This window comes from Pteronotus mesoamericanus, unplaced genomic scaffold (assembly GCF_021234165.1).
Source record: "Pteronotus mesoamericanus isolate MK-2021 breed Mesoamerican mustached bat unplaced genomic scaffold, CSHL_Meso_final contig_101, whole genome shotgun sequence".
NCBI lineage: Eukaryota > Metazoa > Chordata > Mammalia > Chiroptera > Mormoopidae > Pteronotus > Pteronotus mesoamericanus.
The window spans coordinates 13,891,895-13,911,000 of NW_026555001.1; the positions used below are offsets into that span (position 1 = coordinate 13,891,895).

General features: G+C 38.4%; 1 protein-coding gene across 5 annotated transcripts in view; it reads right to left on the reverse strand.

The window, feature by feature from the left end:
- CLIP4 (CAP-Gly domain containing linker protein family member 4) overlaps positions 1-19,106 on the reverse strand; it is a 48,069-nt gene that overhangs the window by 15,822 nt on the left and 13,141 nt on the right. For all 5 annotated transcript variants that reach the window (XM_054568326.1, XM_054568316.1, XM_054568334.1 and 2 more), the window contains exons 7-11: positions 13,245-13,481; positions 9,140-9,275; positions 3,059-3,199; positions 1,132-1,221; positions 235-378 (exon numbers count right to left, since the gene is read on the reverse strand). In XM_054568326.1, the coding sequence (XP_054424301.1) occupies positions 235-378; positions 1,132-1,221; positions 3,059-3,199; positions 9,140-9,275; positions 13,245-13,481 (748 nt within the window). The remainder of the gene's footprint in view (positions 1-234; positions 379-1,131; positions 1,222-3,058; positions 3,200-9,139; positions 9,276-13,244; positions 13,482-19,106) is intronic.

Consider the following 19,106-nt stretch of genomic DNA (forward strand, 5'->3'; position numbering starts at 1 on the left):
CAGACAAGGAAGGAGGGGTGAGTGGGGCGCAAGGAGAAAGCCTGGGAAGTCCAGAGAACGCCCAAGGAGGGAAGGGAGGTGGACGGCTGTGGGGAGAGAGAAGGGCGCAAGCAGTTCAATCTGACCGAAATAAATGTCCTTCTACACATTTAAAAAGAGCAAATCTACTTACAAACAAACCAAGATTTAAAAAAAAAAAACACCAAGAAAGCCTGGTTGAAAAGCCACAGGTACCAGCACTAGCTCGAGATGAAACAGACGGGCTCTTGCTCATGGTCTTCTTGCTGTTGCTACGTGCATTCAGCTTCTTGGGGTTGCTCTGTCTGTGTTCCAAGGAAGAGGCAGAGGACAAGCTGCTGATGGATCCAGGCAGGTTAACTGAAACAGGAGAAGGAAATGAATATATCAAAGGGCTGAAAAATAGGAGGTGAACCAATGAGATACCTCTCCAAGGCAAATCTTTCTGAAACTCTCCACTTCTTCAATTGTGGATTACCTGGTATTGGATTAAATGCCTGGTTTCACTCCAATACAGTTGAAACATAAAAGATTTTGTAACTCAAGCAACTGTATTTTAAGGATTCACACAATATTATGACAATCTTACATAGGACAAGGTCATCACATCAATGGACTTAGACTGACCTATTCTAACCACCATTCTCACCTCTTCTTTAGGTGGGACAGTAGAATCCCATTTTACGTATACAAACAATACTGTTTATATGTTTTAAGGTAACAAAGTTTAACATTAAAATTCTTTGAGTAAATCTGAAGGCAAGCAGAAATACTTCTGAATTTTCTTATTCATGTTCTATTCGCCCAATGATTTGATAGCTAACAGCAATTTTAAATATTTTATCAAGCCATCTACAATAAATGATTGCCTTCTACTCTCTTAATATAGCCTGGCAGTTCTCTAATTGAAGTGTGCCTAAGAATCACAGTACAGGGTTTTATATAAAAACATATACATACTTTAGTACGAGCTGCTTAGGCGATTTTCAAGGACGAACTTTTACTGTAATAATTTTTCCTTGAAAAATTTTAAAACCCTATATAAGCTATATCACTATATTAAAGTTCCATTGTGAATTTAATTTTGAGAACATAAATTATCAAGTATATTACCATCCTTCTCTGTTGCAGTTTTCAGCTCCTCACCAGGAGGCAATGAAAGTGTTGAGCCAGAAGCGCTGCCCTTTTTTGATGGCATTAACCCTGCAACACAGGAACAGACGCCGCCGTCAGCAAGAGCAGATTCTGTTTAACGTTAAACATGAAAATGTGCTTTCTTTTTCAAGTACAGACATCCCTCATTACCTAAATCCTATCCACTTCTGAAAACATGTTGGATAATAAATTCACAAACAGCAGGGGCCAATAATTCATTACTGAAAAGGAAAAAAATGCGTTCCTAGCCCACCTGAAAACCGCAATTTCCCCAAATGTCACTAAAGTATCTTTTAAACCTATTTAACGCTCCATTAAGGAATTCTAGATAATATAAAGCATTTGCAACACAGTTACTTAATTGTCTGAGATGTAATGCACTCATCAGTGTGTTTGCACAATGCCAACAGGCAAAGCAAACCTAATGCAGCTGCGATAAGTCTGTTGCACACTTGCTAGGACTTGTAAACAATTGGCGTGATTTCACCGGTATGTGCATGCAAATTCATTATAGAACATTCTCTATTTAGATAGTGAATTTGGGGTAAGAATTTTTTACAAATAACTATAACATTTAAGTGAGAGTCAGATAGTAAGGAATCCTATACTCTTTGCCACTGATAGTTTGAAAATCACCACACCACTCTCAATATACCCAACTCCCACAAAAAAAAAAACCTCACTAAAAAAAGCTTATGACTAAGACTCTACCTTATTAAGACTCCTGTATGAATTCTATAGAACCAAAGTACGTAAACAACAAATCTAGTGAACTACACCCAGTCTTAAATTTATATGAAAGTGTGACTGATAAGGACCCAAATATTGATAGATAAGATGCTGTTCAAGTTGGGAGGCTTTCCTCTACTGGATATCAAGAAGCGTTTTTCAAAAACTATAGTAATTAGGAAGTGCAGGATCAACAGAGGGATACTCAAATAGCCCAATGGAACAGATTAGAAAGGCCAAACAAATTCCTGGACAAAACCCTTTAACCACAGTAGAAAGCCTTTCTGCATCAAGTATTAAGGAGTTAACAACTATGTATTGCACTCCTATTTTGTGCTATGTGCTAAGACACATAATCAGACATTAAGGGCATACCAAAATACAAAATACTCTCACAATCCATCATCTAAAGTTTCAAATTTTGCTGAGAGAATGCAAGATCTGCCCAAATAAAGGAGCAGGAGGACAAAACCCAGGTAACAAAGAACAATCAGCAGTACGGATAAAAGCGGGGATGAAGTTAGGGGATGAAGAGATCAAAGCGACCTGGGGTCGCTGGAGAAGTTTTCATGGAGAAACAGGGTCTGAAAAAGAGGGAAAGCACAGCTAGGACCTCAAAAGGCAGAGGTCAAACGGCTGCACTCGGGGAAATAGCATTAGACAAAGTGTTCAGGGAAGAGTGAGAACACTGAGCACAGAAGACAATGAGCTCCAGCAAACCACCACCCAACTACGGAAGCGGGAAGACCCCATCAAACAGAGGAAGAACTCTGACTGCCAGTTTCAAGAGTCGGGACCTTTTCTAGTTTAAAAAAAAAGTCACTAAAATTTTTGAATAGGTGATAAACATAAAGCTAGTTGTATATAGATTTATTTGAGGTATACAATCTAGCTGTGAGGTTAGAACGGCAGAGTGATGAAGGTATCGGGATAGTAGGAAAGAAAAGGGACAGTTCTGAAATAGGCTTGTCAGGAATTAAAATCATAAACTATGATTGAGGTCTACAAACATGGTTAAGATGCAGGTTTTATGAGATTCAAGTTTCACCGTTAGGTATCAAAAGAGGTGTGAAGGAATCTAAATATAAGGCATAAGGTATTCCACAAATAAAGTTACAATGCTGAAGAACATATCTAATTTTCTGGTTTGACCTACCAGTGTTTACTTTTGACGTTACGTGAGCTACATCAATTTTCTGGGACCTTGTGAGAGGCACAGCTTTGGTGGAAGGAGTGTGGACTGTATTCTTCCTTCGATCTTTTGCTTTACTTATCTTTGAAAGAGGTGCAAAAATACCTAAGGGAGAACATAGAATTTTAGTGTTAAGCAATTAAAAGCATTTCAAATAAAGGGGCCAATGCAAGTACTTAGTAATGTAAATCTTTTAGGTTCTTTTCTTAAAGTGCCTACTAGGTGTCCTGGAGTGAGAGACAGAAAGTAGGACACAGTACATGCCCTCAGAGAGCTGGCAATCTAGTTGTCAAGGCTAACACCACACACCGTAATTTAAGAATCACATACAAGACCCATAATCGGATATTAAGTGAAATACAGGGGAAGAGAAATGAGTAGAGGTAACAGTTTTCCATTATAAGTATTTCTGACTAAGCTATTGATAAATACTGCACTACATAATATAAAACTACCCTTTCATGTCACTTTATCTACATCTCCTTTCAGACTTCTATTTTTCTCATATTAAAGCTTTTTATGTCCATGTTTTATCTCTCTTCAAGCCTGTACAGCTTTAGAAGACAAAGTTCAGTATTACTCATCTCTGCACTTCCCCACCATACCGAATTACAGTGCCTTACGCATATAAGGACATAAAAAAATCCTCCGAGTATAAAATGCAATCTTCCCTAAATACCCAGCCCTCCACTCCTGATGATCAGAAACGAAGCAGCGTGTGCTGGGGAGGGGAGGCACGCAGGGACGCGGACGGGGGTGCCTACTTGCAGTGGCTGGGAGCACAGAATGCCATTCAAAAGGGAGTTTATCCAAGCAAAAAAAAAACAACCCAGTATCAGTAAGTATGTATAGTCAGTATGAATAGGGACATGGATGATAAATACAAAATTATCTGGCTAAGACATTTTTTAAAAGAAAATAAAGTCCTAATATGTATATTATACTCTTCCATGGAGCGTTTATAACCTAAAAAAGACATCATGAGTAAAATGTAATATTGCATACCCTCAATATTATAAACAACTTGCTTTAAAACAAGATTGCAGAAATGCTCGAGACTACAAAAAGTGAGTGCTTTGTTAATAGCTGACAAGTATAACAAGTGCCAACTACAGTACTTTTCTGCTGACCCTGAAGCTCTTTCCCCCCCTGTATTCTACAATACCTTATCCTGATTTTCCTACTTCTGTTATTGATCCACAGTGTTCTCTCTTCTGTCTCCTGCCTATCTTGGTTTTCCTCTGCTTTCTGTTCTGTGCCCCGCCCCCTGGCCGCGCGCGCGCACACACACACACACACACACACAACCTTGATAATGATTACATCCAGCGTTGCCAACAGCTGGAAAAAATTATTTTATACACTGGGTATATAAATTTGTACAATATTACAGAAAGATAAAAGGAACGATAAGGAAATAGTTAGAGGTGTGCCCAAAGGTTATGAAGTTACATTTGTGTATTATAAGGAGAAGATAGATTTCAAGAGCCAAAACAATTTCTAGTTTATTACATACGATGACTCATTCTTAGAAATTACTCATGAAAAAAATTTAAAAATAGGAAGAAAAGTCTATATACCTGAATATGTCATTATTGCAATACTATTTATAAGAAAAACAATCTTCAGAAATAGGATGAGTGAATGAACTATATTTATGAACTATAACCTCACCATTCATAAGTAAAACAATAAAGATTATGTAGAAATATAAAAATATGAAAAGTAAATCAAGAATATGAAATTAATTAATATATTTGATTACATTATGTTTAGATCTGTTAAAAATTATAATGTGGCTATAAATAGAACTGTAGAAAATTGGAAACTAAAATATACTTATGAGAGCAGACTATTATTTTTCAAATTTGTATCAATAACAGTAAAGTTCAATGAATTCTTTAAAAAAATTGTGATTTTTCTTTCAAAGTCTTACTAGAAAAATTCCACATGATACAGTGTATTTGTTTTAATAAAATAATTATTTTATATATATAATAATAATAAAGATTTCAATTATATATAAAATCTTGTCTGTATAATTCTTATTCTTCTTGCTTTTTAAAAAATTAATCAAATCATTTGGGAGAACTAAAACTAAACTTAAAGCAATGACTGGCTAACATCAAAACCCAAAATGTGCACAGTGACAGGCAAACCTTCCTGCTCAGTGACTCATAGTAATCAAAGTATTGATGGGATTTTTTTTCAGATCTTGACATATAACTGTAAGGCTTAAGAAAAATAAACACATAAAGAGGAATTACTTTTAAAAAGAAGGATAGTACATTTCCAGAGAAACACAGCATATTTGTTTAACTCCACTTCCTCCCTAACTCCATTAATATGTATGTATTGAACATGTGTGTTTGACTCCAATTTCCCCCAAAACTTTACTAAATATTAGAAAAAAATAAAAGTGGTATAAACTCTAAAGAAAAAAGAAAATGACAAAAAGGAGAAAAAATAATAAAAGTGCTCAAAGAAGCTCCCAGAGAGAGGGAGAAATGTCAAAAACAAGACAGAAACACTTGGAAACATCTAAACAGCAACACTGGAAGCTCAAGTTGGCAAAATGCACTGGGAGAGCCCTGGCCTGCCCAGGCCTGTTTTTGTAACGCAGTGTTGGAGCACGGCCACGCCCATCTATTTATACATTGCATTTGGCTGCTTCTTCACCAAGCAGGAGAGCAAAGTAACTGCAACTAGAGACCATGCCCCACAAAGCCTAAAATAATTACTGCCCGGGGCTTCACAGAAAAAGCTTGCCAAAACTACATTAGATGATAAAGTTTCACCTACAAAAATACTGAGAGAATACGAATTCCAACCTAACATTCCTTATCTTACCAAACTGTCAAATGAAGTGTGAGAGTAGAAATAAACATTGTTTTAGTATAAAACATTCCAAAAAATTTACCTCCCATGAGTCCTTTGTCAAAAGGATACTGAAGGATATGCTCCATCAAAACAAAAAAGGAAAGAAACAAACGAACAAAACAAACTGACTTAGAACAGCACTGGCACCAAATCTTTCTCTTCATAGCACAAAGTCAAAAGATGGGAAAAGTCTAAAATTGGGAAAAATCAAGAAAGCTTCATATAAATATATGATTTACAAATGTGAATATCATGGAGTTGAAAAGTTCTTGTCTCTGAAGAGCAAGCCTCAGGGTCAGGGAAGGGCAAGCCACAAAGGGTTTAGTTGTTATTACAATAATAAATCTTACAATAACAACTCCACTTACTAAACTAGGTACATATATTCACCTTGGTGATTATTAAAAAGCATAAACAGTATTATCAATATTAGAATTTATCATAAAATTTTCATGATTGCCCAAACTTAGAAACAACCATGATATCTCTCAGTATGTGAAAGGATAAACTGGGATACACACAGACAGTGGAATATTACTCAGCAGTAAAAAGAGATGAGGTATCAAGCCATGAGAAGACATGGAGGAAACTTAAATGCATATTACTAAGTGCAATAAGCCAAAGTGAAAAGGCTTCCTGCATACGCTATGATTCCAATGATGTGCCCTTCTGGAAAAGGCAAAACCACTGAAATAGTAAAAAGCTCACTAGTGGCCACGGACTGAGGGAGGAAGAGATGAATAGGCAAAGCACAGAGGACTTTCTTAGGATAGTGAAAATACTCTGTGTAATACCGTACTCCACTGATGGATACATGTCATTATACATTTGTCCAAACCCATTGAATGTACAACACAAAAAGGGAACCCTCGGGTAAACTACAGACTTAGTAATCGTGACAGTCAGTGTAGGTTCGTCACTTGTAAAGAAGGTACCCTCTGGTGAGGAGATGTGGGAGACAGCGAAGGCTCTTCATGTAGAGGAAACCTCACTACCTTCCTCTCGATTCTGCTGTGAACCTAAAACTACTCTACAAAATCAAGTCTTAAAAATTATTATAAAATTTCTACAATTGAAAAAATGTAATATGTGCTGGAATTGACAGATCAATGGAACAAAACAATCTTGAAACAGACTATAGCCTTTATAAGAACTTACAATAAAGGAAACTGAAGTCAAGGGGGAAGTGACAGATTTGAAAAGAGAGAGAAAACCGCTGCTGTGAAGAAACCAATTCTTTGCCTTCTGCTGAATCCGGGGATTCTTCGCCTTTCCCACTCCTGCCTCTCCTTCCCCCCACCTCACAGGACTTTGGCATTGGCCTGGTTCAGATACCAAGCTGGTTCAGCAGGAAGACCGCTCCTGTTTTTTACACAATCCGACACATGATCCTTGCCCCCTGCCGCCCACAACTTGCTCTTAGGTTTGTAAAGGAAGACAGAGGCAAGGTTCTTGGGGTATCCAGCTTTGTCCTAATCAAGCATGCCTCTCCTGAGGGTGATGAGATCTGGGAAGCCCACATACATTGTTACAATATAAGCATTCCCCAGGCATCTGATTTACATTTGCCATGTGTGTTGCTAATGGTTTTAATCTTGCCTTTAGTCTGCTTGACAGTTGCCAAAATGAGCTACTAGAGGAAAATTAATTTCTTAATCTCCCACAACTAATCAAATAAATCCCAATGGGTTCAGTAATGTAGTTTAAAAAATTAAAACATTCAAAAGAATAAAATATATAATTTATAATTAATCATTGGATTAGGAAGATCTATCTAAGCTTAAAAGCAATGTTAGAAATTAGAAAGGAAAAGTCTTTTAACTACATGAAACATTGCAAATGACATTCAAAGGCAAATGACAAACTGAATAAAATATGTGTAATAACCATAAGGACTTAACATTCTAAATATGTACTTATTTTTTAAAAAACCCTTATCAGTTTATAAAAAGCACTAATATCCCAAATTTTTAATGGACAAATAATATGAACATTTCTTGGCAATTGCCAAGATAACACAAACAATGCATATATTACAATAAAATATTTAAGTGTTTTATTTCACCACAAAGAAATATGAATTCAAACACAGATTTTTGCCCATCAATTTAGAAAAATTTTTAAAAATGGAGACATAAAAATCACAGCATTTAAAGGTTTGGGGAATTATACTGGCTATCAAGTACAAGAGTATAACATACAGCTTTTTTGTGTTTTTTACAATCTTGTGAGAAAGTATATACAGATTTTTTGTTCTTTCTCCTTTTTAGTTTTTCAAATCTTAGACAATGAGAATTTTTTATAAACAAAAAATATTAATAAAAGGTCAAAGAAATGAGGCTGCATCTTAAATGTATGACAAAAGGAAACTGGTCATTTTGATAAATTTGTAACAGCTTGCAAATAGCTAATATTTTTTGAGTGCTTACAGGGATTCGAGCACTATTCTAGCTGCGTTATATATTTATTAACACATTTTATCCTCATACAAATTCTTGGGGTATTGTTATCCCCATTTTATAGAAGATAAATTGAGTCACAAGCAAAGGAAAAGGTTACGTATCTGGTGGGCAGAGAAGCCGATTCCTCCCCAAGCTCTGAGACTCCAAAGCCCATCTTGTTCAGCAATACGCCATACTGCCTGCCGTGGAGCTATGAGATGAAATACTGTATGTTCTAGAAGGATATTTCATGGCAAGGAAAAATATTCACAACATAGTATGTGACAAACAAATTGAAATCAAAGTGGGCAGACAGGGGTGTGGGGGGTGGTGTGAGAGAGAGAGAGAAAGAATGTAAGTATAATTAAACAATCATTTCTCAGAAAGAGAATCATCCCAGCTCAGGAGAACAGAAATAAAGCTGGCCCCACTTGCTTTGGCGGTTTTCCAAGTTCGACCTGCAGCGTGCTGTACTTCCTTGATAATGAAGTTCTTCGCTCAGCCGCCATCCAACCACGAGGAGGATTTTCGCGAGGCCTGGGAGTGAGGCGCGCTCCTGGTGAGACACTGCCTCCCAACCACTGCCCTGCTCACAGCAAGGAAAACGCAGCCCTTCATATACTACGCAAGTGACCAGGGGAGACTTTTCTTTTAAAACAATAAAAGAGTAAAACTTTGATTATTTTAACTTAATTATCATTAAGTTCGACAGGCTCTTCCTTACCATATTTGGGGGCACATTTAAAGTACTGGACTTTCCCGACACTTCCATTGTTTTTCCCTTCTGGTTCATCCAACTCAATGCCAGCCCACTGCCCACTTGCAAATTCAGTTGTTCCGCAAAATCTTAATGTTCCAACCTAAAGAAGATATAAATTAGAATAACTTTTGAGTATTACTAGTAGTTCTAAGTGTCCTACTCTTGCATTATCACAGAAGTTTTTAAAAAAACAAACAGTAGACTTCAAAGTAGACTTCAGAACAAGGAAATTACCAGGGATAAAAAGAGACATTAAATAATGATAAATGAGTCAATTCACCAAGAAAATATGAGAGACCTAAATCTGTATGTACTTAACTGAGCTTTAAAACAAACTAAGTAAAAACTGATAGAACTGCAAAGAGAAACAGACAAACCCACAGTTACAGTTGGAGACTACATCACACCTCTCAGTAATCAACGGGCCAAGTAGGCAGGAAATCAGTAAGAATAAAAAAAAAAAGCTAAGCCAACTTGATGTGACTGACATGTATAAAAACCTCCATCCAAAAGAGCAGGATACAAATGTAAAAGAACGGAAATCATACAAAATACATTCTTAGACCAGAAATCACTAACAGAAAGATATATGGAAAACTCTTCAAATATTTGGAAATCAAACAATATACTTCTAAATTACTCATGGTAAAAGAGAAAATCATGGGGAAATTAGAAAATATTTTGAATTGCATGAAAATGGCTATACAACATATAAAAACACATGGGATGCAACACAGCAGTGATCAGAGGAGAATTCATAGCATTAGAATGCTTGTGTTAGCAAAGGTCTCAAATCAATGACACAAACTTCCACCTTCAGAAAATAGAGAGGCTAAAGCAAGCAAAAGGAAGGAAAAAATACAGGTAAGTAATTAAGAACAGAAAAACAATAAAGAAATATCAATGAAACCAAAATCTGGTTCTTTGGAAGAATAAATAAGATTAATAAACTTTCAAGAGGGATAAAAAGACACAAATTATAAACATCTCAAGTGAAAGAAAGACATTATTACTACATTTCCTAAGTCATTTAAAGAATAGTAAGAAAATACTATGACCAATTCTATGCCTATAAATTTGGCAAATGAGGCAAAATGTTCTAGTTCCTTAAAAGATATAAACTGTCAGAACCTGCACCTGTATTGAATCTGCAGTTAAAAGTCTTTAAAAAAAAACAACTCCAGACCCAAGAGGACCTACTGGTACATTGTACCAAAGAATTTAAAGAAAAATAGTATCAGTTCTATATAAACTCTTCTAGGTTATAAAAATAGAGGAAACAATTCCCAACTCATTTTATGAAGCCAGCATTACCTTGATACCAAAACCAGCCAAAGATATTACAAGAAAACTACAAACCAATAATCCTCACAAACACAGATACTAGAATTCTCAACAAAACAGTAGCAAATTAATGTCAGCAATATACAAAAAGAATCATAGATCATTGACTAAGTGAGGTTTATCATGAGAATGAAAGGCTAGTTCTGCATTTCAGTGTTAATATAATCCATTGTCTCCACACACTAACAGGTGAAGGGAAACCTTGTTCTCTTGATATATGCCAAAAAAAAAAAAAAAAAAAAAAAAAAGAAAGCATGTAACACATTTCAACATCCTTTCATGATAATACTAATTTTTGAAAAACGCTCAGCAAACTAGGAATACAGGGCAACTTCCTCAACTTATAAGACAGATCTATACAAAATCTATAGCTAACAATTATCATTCTTAATAATGAAAAACTGAGTGCTCTCCCTCATAAGACTGGGAACAGGGCAAGGATGTTGGCTCTTACCATTTCTATTCATCCTAGGCAGTGAAATAGGCAAGAAAAATTAAAAGTATACAGATTGGAAAGAAGTAAAACTTTAAAATTAAAAGTGAGCATGATTGTTTACATAGGCTATCTCAAAGACTCCACAAAAATAGAGGAACTAATAGAACTAATAAATTTAGCAAGGTTACAGGATACATGGTCAATAAACAAAAATGAATTGTATTTCTATATGCTAGCAATGACCAATTGGAAAATGAAATCTCAAAACCACCACCGTTTACAATAGCACCAAAGATCAGGAAAAGCTCAGGTATAAATCTAACAAAGTATGTGCAATATTTATATGCTTAAGACTACAAACTGATTAAATAAACCAAAGGCCTATTAAATAGAGAAATACAGAATATTCGTGATTGAAAGACCCAACATTTTTAAGATGTCAGTTCTCCTCAGCCTGATCTGTATTTAACACAACTCCAATAGAAATCCCAGAAGGATTTTTTTTTAAATAAAAATCTATAAGCTGATTCTAAAATGTCGATGGAAAGGCAAGGGAACTAAAAGAAAAAAGAAAAAATTGAAGGTCTAAAAATACCTGATGGCAAGAATTACTGTAAAGCTACAGCAATCATGACAGAGTAGCACTGAAGAAAGGATAACCATCAGATCAACGGATCAAAATAGAATCCAGAAATGTACCCACACATACACGGCCAATTGACACAGAAGCAAAAGCAATTCAAGAGAGAAAGAACAGTCTTTTCAAAAAATGGTGCTGTTTGGGAGAATGAGGTGTAGTGGTAAGATTTATTGAAACTGGAGCAAACGCTAAGGACTGTCTCCCGGTGCCCAGTGTCTCAAAAAAAAAAAAGGCATTGAAACAAATGGATGAATGGATGGAAAGAAAAGGAGAAAGAGAGGGTGAGGGGAGAAGGAAAGAAAGGGAGGGAGGGAAGGAAGGAGGATGGCAGGGACCTCTGTCTACACCCAGTACTTTATATAAAAATTAACTCAAAATTAAATGTAAAACCTAAAATCATAAACTCTTGGAAGAAGTAATTTTTTTAGATATACTAAACACATAGTCCATGAAATAAAACATTGATGAAATAGACTTCCTCAAAATTTAAAATTTCTGTTCTTTGAAAGATACTCTTCAGAGAATGAAAAACCAAGCAATAGACTGAAAGAAAATATAAATATGACAAGAATTAAACAAGATGATAAAGTTAAACCCAGCTGACTGGTATATGCATGTTCATTATATGCTTCTACTTTTGTATAGCTTTGAACTATTCCAAAAGAAAACAATAGAATAATTCTCCTAAAAGTACGTTCTCAGACACAGGACAGGAATACTAAAGAAGCTGAGTATTAATCCCAAGTTTAAAAAAATGCTCTGCATTCATAATTTCCTGATACTTTAGCCCTACTGAGAGGACAATGAAAAACTAACAAATGTCCTATGAATGTATTCTTTTGGAAGTTAGTAAATGCCATTCTCAAACTAGTAGTTTGTCTGTAGCTTGCCATCCTTTTTGAAGCAATTTTCTCAGTCAATCAAACTTTGGAATTTCAGTGTTTTCTGAGAAGGATGCATCACCTTCCCTACAAGCCTACCCAAATATTTAGATGTAACTACGTTAGGAAACTCAATTTCCAAGCAGGAATTCCCTGTTCCATTCTCCATAACCCCAAAATCCTAAATAACAAAACACCCCTCCCACATGAGGTATCAAAAAAAGAGAATGGTGACAAGCGAATGCCGTAAGGAACGCCAGAAAAAGGCAGGCTTTGGAGCGTCTTCAATGGGGCAGCCGGGGGTGGGGTCCTCTCTTCCACATATGTCTTTATAATCAGGTTAAAATTCTCTCTAAGATTTCGCTGTGTGTGGGATCTCAAAGCCAGGCGCCCAGGAGTGGCGAGGTTCCCTCTGCTCATTTCTGCCACGTAGCTGTGGGAGCCCCACCGCAGAGGCGAGCGGGGGCCACAAGGAGAAACCCCCGGCTCAGCCAAGCCCCTCAGTTCACTCAGAAGCTCTGCCACAGTCCACTCGTTTCCCCTCGAAACAAAGATGTCTTCATTGTTAAGTTCAAATAGTTTATATTCTTAAACCATACTTTATGGTAAATGTGAATTTCTGTTTCATATTTTCCATTAAATATCTACCTATATACTGAACTTTTTTTAAAGATTCAAAACTGACCACACAGAACGCACCCTTGGCACACACACTACAAACACAGTGACCTAAGGCGCAGCTTTAGACGCTGCAGTCCCTTACTATACCTTCTGTCCTGCAATAACAACACGGTCCCCCAGCTTCAGGCCAGCTGACGTAAGCACTGCCTTGCTAGTCACAGGATCGTAATTCGGAAGCAGGGGCTTGGAGACATCACAGGACAGAGGCACCGCGTCTAACAGCATCTGCTTGATTTCTTTGGCGGTGGCCGCGGCATCAGCCATTTCCAAGGGCATTTCCACCGGGTCTGGGACCACATCCGCAGGCATCTCTCCTTTGTCATTCTGCAAATAAAGAGAAAGTTTCACGTCACGCCTACTTGGAGCTCCCCAGTCATGTAAAATTATTTGTTTTAAACATTTAACATCTACTATATGCCAGACACCATTCTAAGTGCTAAAGATACCACATGGAGAAAATAAAAAACCCTGCCCTGAAAGAGCACATTCTGGTGGCAGCGACAGACTATCAACAGTCAAACAAGTAAAATACATGGTGTATTAATAGGAAAAAGCGGCAGCGCAGGAAAGAGGAACAGAGGACACAGGGACAGAGGTGGCTATTCACGCAGAGTGGCCCAGGAAGGCCTCAGTGCTGCGATGCGCAAGCGCAGGGGCCCCGGGTGTGCGGGGAGCATGCGGGTTGCTGGGAAGGAAAAGCATCCCAGGCTCCGGGAAGAGCAAGTGCTAAAGCCATGCGTCACAGCACGCCGGGCTGCACAGGTGTAGAGAAGCCCAGTTTGGAGACAGAAGTCACAGGACTGACTGGCTTCCCAGCCCCAGCCCCAGGACCCTCTCCACTCCTTCACACTGCCCCCTCAGCTCTGTGACCTCGCCCCCCCTGCACACCCAGGGAGTGACTCCAATTTCAGGAATAGAAGCTACATGTAGCTTCCACACTTTTCAAACTTGGGCTCTGAATCAAGAAAACAGCTCTGTTCTCCCTATGAAGGAGACACTGTGTCCTGGGACTTATCCTGCAAGAAGATGAAATGGGGCAGTTGCCAGCCCACGGACATTTCCATGCTGTTTATATAATGAAAACCCTATCATACAAATTATCTCATTTGGCTCTCACATCGAGATGAAGTTTGTGTATAAAACAGCTAAAAATCTTTGCCTGTTAAGAATTTATCATAGGAGAATCTACAGTAGGAGAGACAATCACCAACTAATCAAGTTAAGTATTACTAACATATCCAGTTGGCCAATGAGGAAAATTAGGCCAAGAGAGATTAATGACTTGCTCAAAGTCATTTACACGATTACTGGCAGAGATGACATTATAATCCATGTCTGCGCCCCACCAGACGCACAGCACTCCCCTCCATGCTATGCTTGCCTCAAACAGCTTATCTTTCTTCTATGTTCCCTAACCGAAAAACTTAGAATTTATGAGCCAGATTCCAGACTGTAATCTCCTTTTAATATGCTGAGAAGCTTTTTCCCTTTTCTTCTCCACTGATAATTATCTGCAAATGATTCATATGGTGGCAATAAGTTTAAAAGTGCAATTTTTGGTTTAAAATTTGAGTCAGAGCCCTGGCCAGTGTGGCTCTCAGTTGGTTGGAGCATCATCCCATAAACTGAAAGGTCACAGGTTCAATTCCCAGTCAGGGCACATGCCTGGGCTCTGGGCCAGGTCCATGGTTGGGGGCGAGCAAGAGGCAAGTCTCGAGGCTTCCCTCGCATATTGATGTTTCTCCCCCTCTCACTCTCCCTCCCTTTCCCTCTCTCTAAAATCAATAAGCGTGTTCTCAGGTAAGGAAAAACAATAAATACAATCAAATAAAATTCAAGTCAGTTTGGTCCTTAAGTAAAAATTTGGTAGGAGGAATGTTATCACATTTCTGGGATGGTTATGGGCTATTTTAATCCCAGATTTCAAAGAAAAAAAAAATACAAGACATGTATATATGTAATGAAGGTATGTATAGCATTAACGTATTTGATAAAAACAGAAAAAGTTAAGAACCATATACTTTCACTTACATATGAAATGCAAAACTGAAAGCAACAAATGAGCAAACAAGAAAACAGAACAAACAACAATTCACAGACAGCAGTGTGGCGGCTGCCTGAGGGAAGGGGGTGAGGGAGTAGTAAAGGGTAAAAGGGGTCAACCGATGGTGAGAGGAGAAGATTTGACTTTGGGTGGTGGGCACACAGTGTAATATGGAGACTATGTATGTATCACAAAAATGCACACTTGACACCTATACATTCTTATTAACCAATGTCACCCAATAAATTTAATTTAAAAAAAGAGAGCTAGAAAATCTTAAAAATAAATACCTATACTGGCAAGTTGTAAGCTATATTTACAATGCATACTTTACTTCATATTTTTGTTAAGTCCTCACCTTTCTAGACTAAGTCACATACTTGTGTTAATTCCTATAAAATTTAGCAACTAAAACGTCTGTTAAGAAAAATACTAAAAAAAAAAAAAAAAAAAAAAAAGAGGATTGTCATGCTAACATAAGAAGGCTTGTTCATGATTAATTACAGGATTCCATTTTTTCTAAAACAGTGGTTATCAGCGCATGATCCAAGGGCTACTGCTGACCCCTGTATTGACTGATTTTTTTCTTAAGCACTAAAGTTAAAAATATGGTAGTCCATTATTATTTCTGGCCTAATTGATAATTTATACCTCAATGACATACCTCGCTGCATCTCACTAAATTCAAAATATTCTCTCCACTAATGAGGCGTTGCTTACAGCTGTACTAGTGTGACAGGCAGGCAGGCAGACAGGAGCAGAGCAAGGACGATGGGCCCGGTAGGAAGGTCACCAGGGCGGAAAGCCCCGGGTGCCTAGCAACAGGCAAAACTGGGAAAACAAGGCCCTTGCTGCCAGGTGGCCTTTCCTGCCCTAGATAGTGCTGGTCATGTGGCTTGGCCCCCTGACCTTTCACAGCGATGGTCATGCTGTTGGTTCCCACCCTCCCCTGACCGTTCCTCCCCTGACATGTTGCTAGTCCTGTGGGTCAGACTCCCTTAGAGGGGGAGTGAAGAAGGGAGCCAGGAGAACAGCCCTTAAGCATTAAGCCCTCGGGACAAACACATGTCGACCACAGCTGTGTTTTAGCTCCAGGCCCGGTAAAGCATCAAGACCAGCCAGTGATGCCAGGACCAGCCGCAGCGACTAATGACCCCCTGCCATGGCACTGACCTGTCAGTGGAGACCAAGACCCTGAAAGGGCACACCTGAAAAGATTGAGAGTATTCTATAGAAATCCTTCTCCCGGGACTGCCCCTGAAAACCCCCTCCTTAAAAGCCCTTAGGTCTGAGGGCCAGGAGCACAGAGCAAGTCCCCTTTCTCTTCCCCGAGGCATGTTGCCTTTGTCCTGGTCTCTCTCCTGAGATCCCAGGGCCCTTCTTTAGCCTCTGTGACTTGCTTCCTGAGGCTATTCCTGCTACCACTCATTCCTACCTCTGAGACTTTCTAAATAAACAAGTTTCTTACAGTTTGAGTCTTGGCTCTAAATTCTTTCCCAGCCAGAACTCAAGTACAGAGGTCGATGAACCAAGGTCCAGTCTGACCCCACAGGTCTAACACATGGTGCCATTCCTGCCGCTGCCAACATCAGCAAAGCAAACAGGGATCACCTCCCATTCCAGCCAAAGTGAGTCATCATCTCCCAGTCTTTGCTCCTGCTGCCGTCTCTGCCTCAAACGCTTACCTCTCCTCCCTCCTGTATATAAGGGGTTAATTCTTAGCTATGTTTGAGCACTCAATACCACCTTTGCCAGGAAGCCTTGGATAGACACCCCTCCTACCTGGCGCTCTGTGCACGCCCCACCTGCCCCTCTAACACTAGACTTAACACACTACAGCAACACTGACTGCTTACTTGTCCATCCTGCACTCTAGAGCATTTTCTGTTTGGAGACAAAGACTTTTACCTTATTTATTATTGTTTTCTCCCAGTGCCCAATAAACAATAAGGATAGAAGGAAGGAAGGAAGGGATGGAGGGAGGGAGGGAGGGAGGGAAAAATTAACTAACTGATGGAGTAAAACAGAATGAAAATTGGCAAAGAAGTGGAGGGGGTGACGAGGAAACCAGGGAGGAAGAGAGGAAGAGAAGAACCTTTTTCAAACATTCCCCACCCCTACCCCTTCAAGGGCAGGCACAGACCCAGTAAAGAATTCCTGGCCCTGGCTGGTGTGGCTCAGTGGATTGAGTGCAGGCCTACAAACCAAAGAGTTGCCAGTTCAATTCCTAGTCAGGGCACATGCCTGGGTTGCGGGCCAGGTCCCCAGTATGGGGTGCATGAGAGGCAACCACACATTGATGTTTCTCTCCCTCTCTTTCTCCCTCCTCCCTCTCTCTAAAAATAAATTTTTTTTTAAAAAAAGAATTCCTGTCAGGGTCAGGGGAGGCCACCAAAATGAAGAGACAAAGAAACATGGCCCAAATTAAAGAACAGATCAAAACTCTAGAAAAAGAACTAAACAAAATGGAGATAAGCAATCTATCAGATGAGAGTCCAAAGACACTGGTTATAAAGATGCTCAGGGAACTTAGTGAGAACTTCAACAATATAAAAAAGATCCAGTCAAAACCAAGGATATACTCACTGAAATAAAGAACAATTTAGAGGGAAACAACAGTGCCATGGATGAAGTCAAGAATTAAATCAATGATTTGGAACATAAGGAAGAAAAAAACAACCAATCAGAACAACAAGAAGGAAAAAGAATCCAAAAAAATAAGGGAAGTGTAAGCAGCCTATGGGACAACTTCAAGAGTTCCAGCATTCACTCTTTCTCTTTTCAAGGAGGAAGAAGAAAGAGAAAGACATTGGAAATCTATTTGAAAAAATAATGGAAAAAAAACTTCTCTAATTTGGTGAGGGAAATAAACATGCAAGTCCAGGAAGTACAGAGAGTCCCAAACAAGATGCACACAAATAGGATCACTCCGAGACACATCATAATGAAAATGCCAAAGGTTAAAGATAAAGAGAGACTCCTGCAAGCAGCAAGAGAAAAGTAGTTACCTACAGGGGAGTTTCCATAAAACTGTCAGCTGATGTGTCAGTTTTTGATTTCTCAATAGAAACTTTGCAGGTTAGAAGGGGTTAGCAAGAAATATTCAAAGTCATGAAAAGCAGAGACCAACAACTAAGATTGCTCTAGTCAGCAAAGACATCATTTAGAATCAAAGGGCAGATAAAGAGCTTCCCAGGCAAGAAAAAACAAAGGAGTTCATCATCACCAAACCATTATTATATGAAATGTTAAAAGGACCTATTTAAGAAAAAGAAGATCAAAACTATGCACAATAAAACATCAATAAATATATATCTATCAACAATTAAGTCTAAAAAACAAACTAAGCAAACAAGAAGAACAGAGACAGAATCATGGATACGGAGAGGGTGTTGATGGCTACCCGATGGGCGGGGGACATGGAGGAATGGGTGAAGAGGTGAGGGCATTAAGTACAAATATGTAATTACAGAAGAGCCATGAGGATGTAAAGTATAGACAGTATAGGAAATGAAGTAGCCAAAGAACTTACACACATGGCCCATGGACAGGAACAATGGTGGGGGGACTGCCTGAGGGAGTGGGGGACACTAGGAGGAAGGGGGCCAAGGGGGGAGAATTGGGACGGCTGGAATAGCATAATCGATAAACTATAATTTAAACATGTGAATAAATAAAAGAATCCCTGTCAGAGCAAGTTACTGACATTAATGTGAAGGAAAAGAACACCAAGAGCCACTTTTGTGAAAACAGTAAAATACCAAAGGATTTCATGATTATGAATTCATTCCCATGTGGTAACTTTGTAAATCAGTAACATTAAATGAAAAAAGTACACTTTTTCCTTTAATTTGATTTTTAAAAGTTTACTCCATTCTTAAACATGCATTTTTAAATAAACTGTC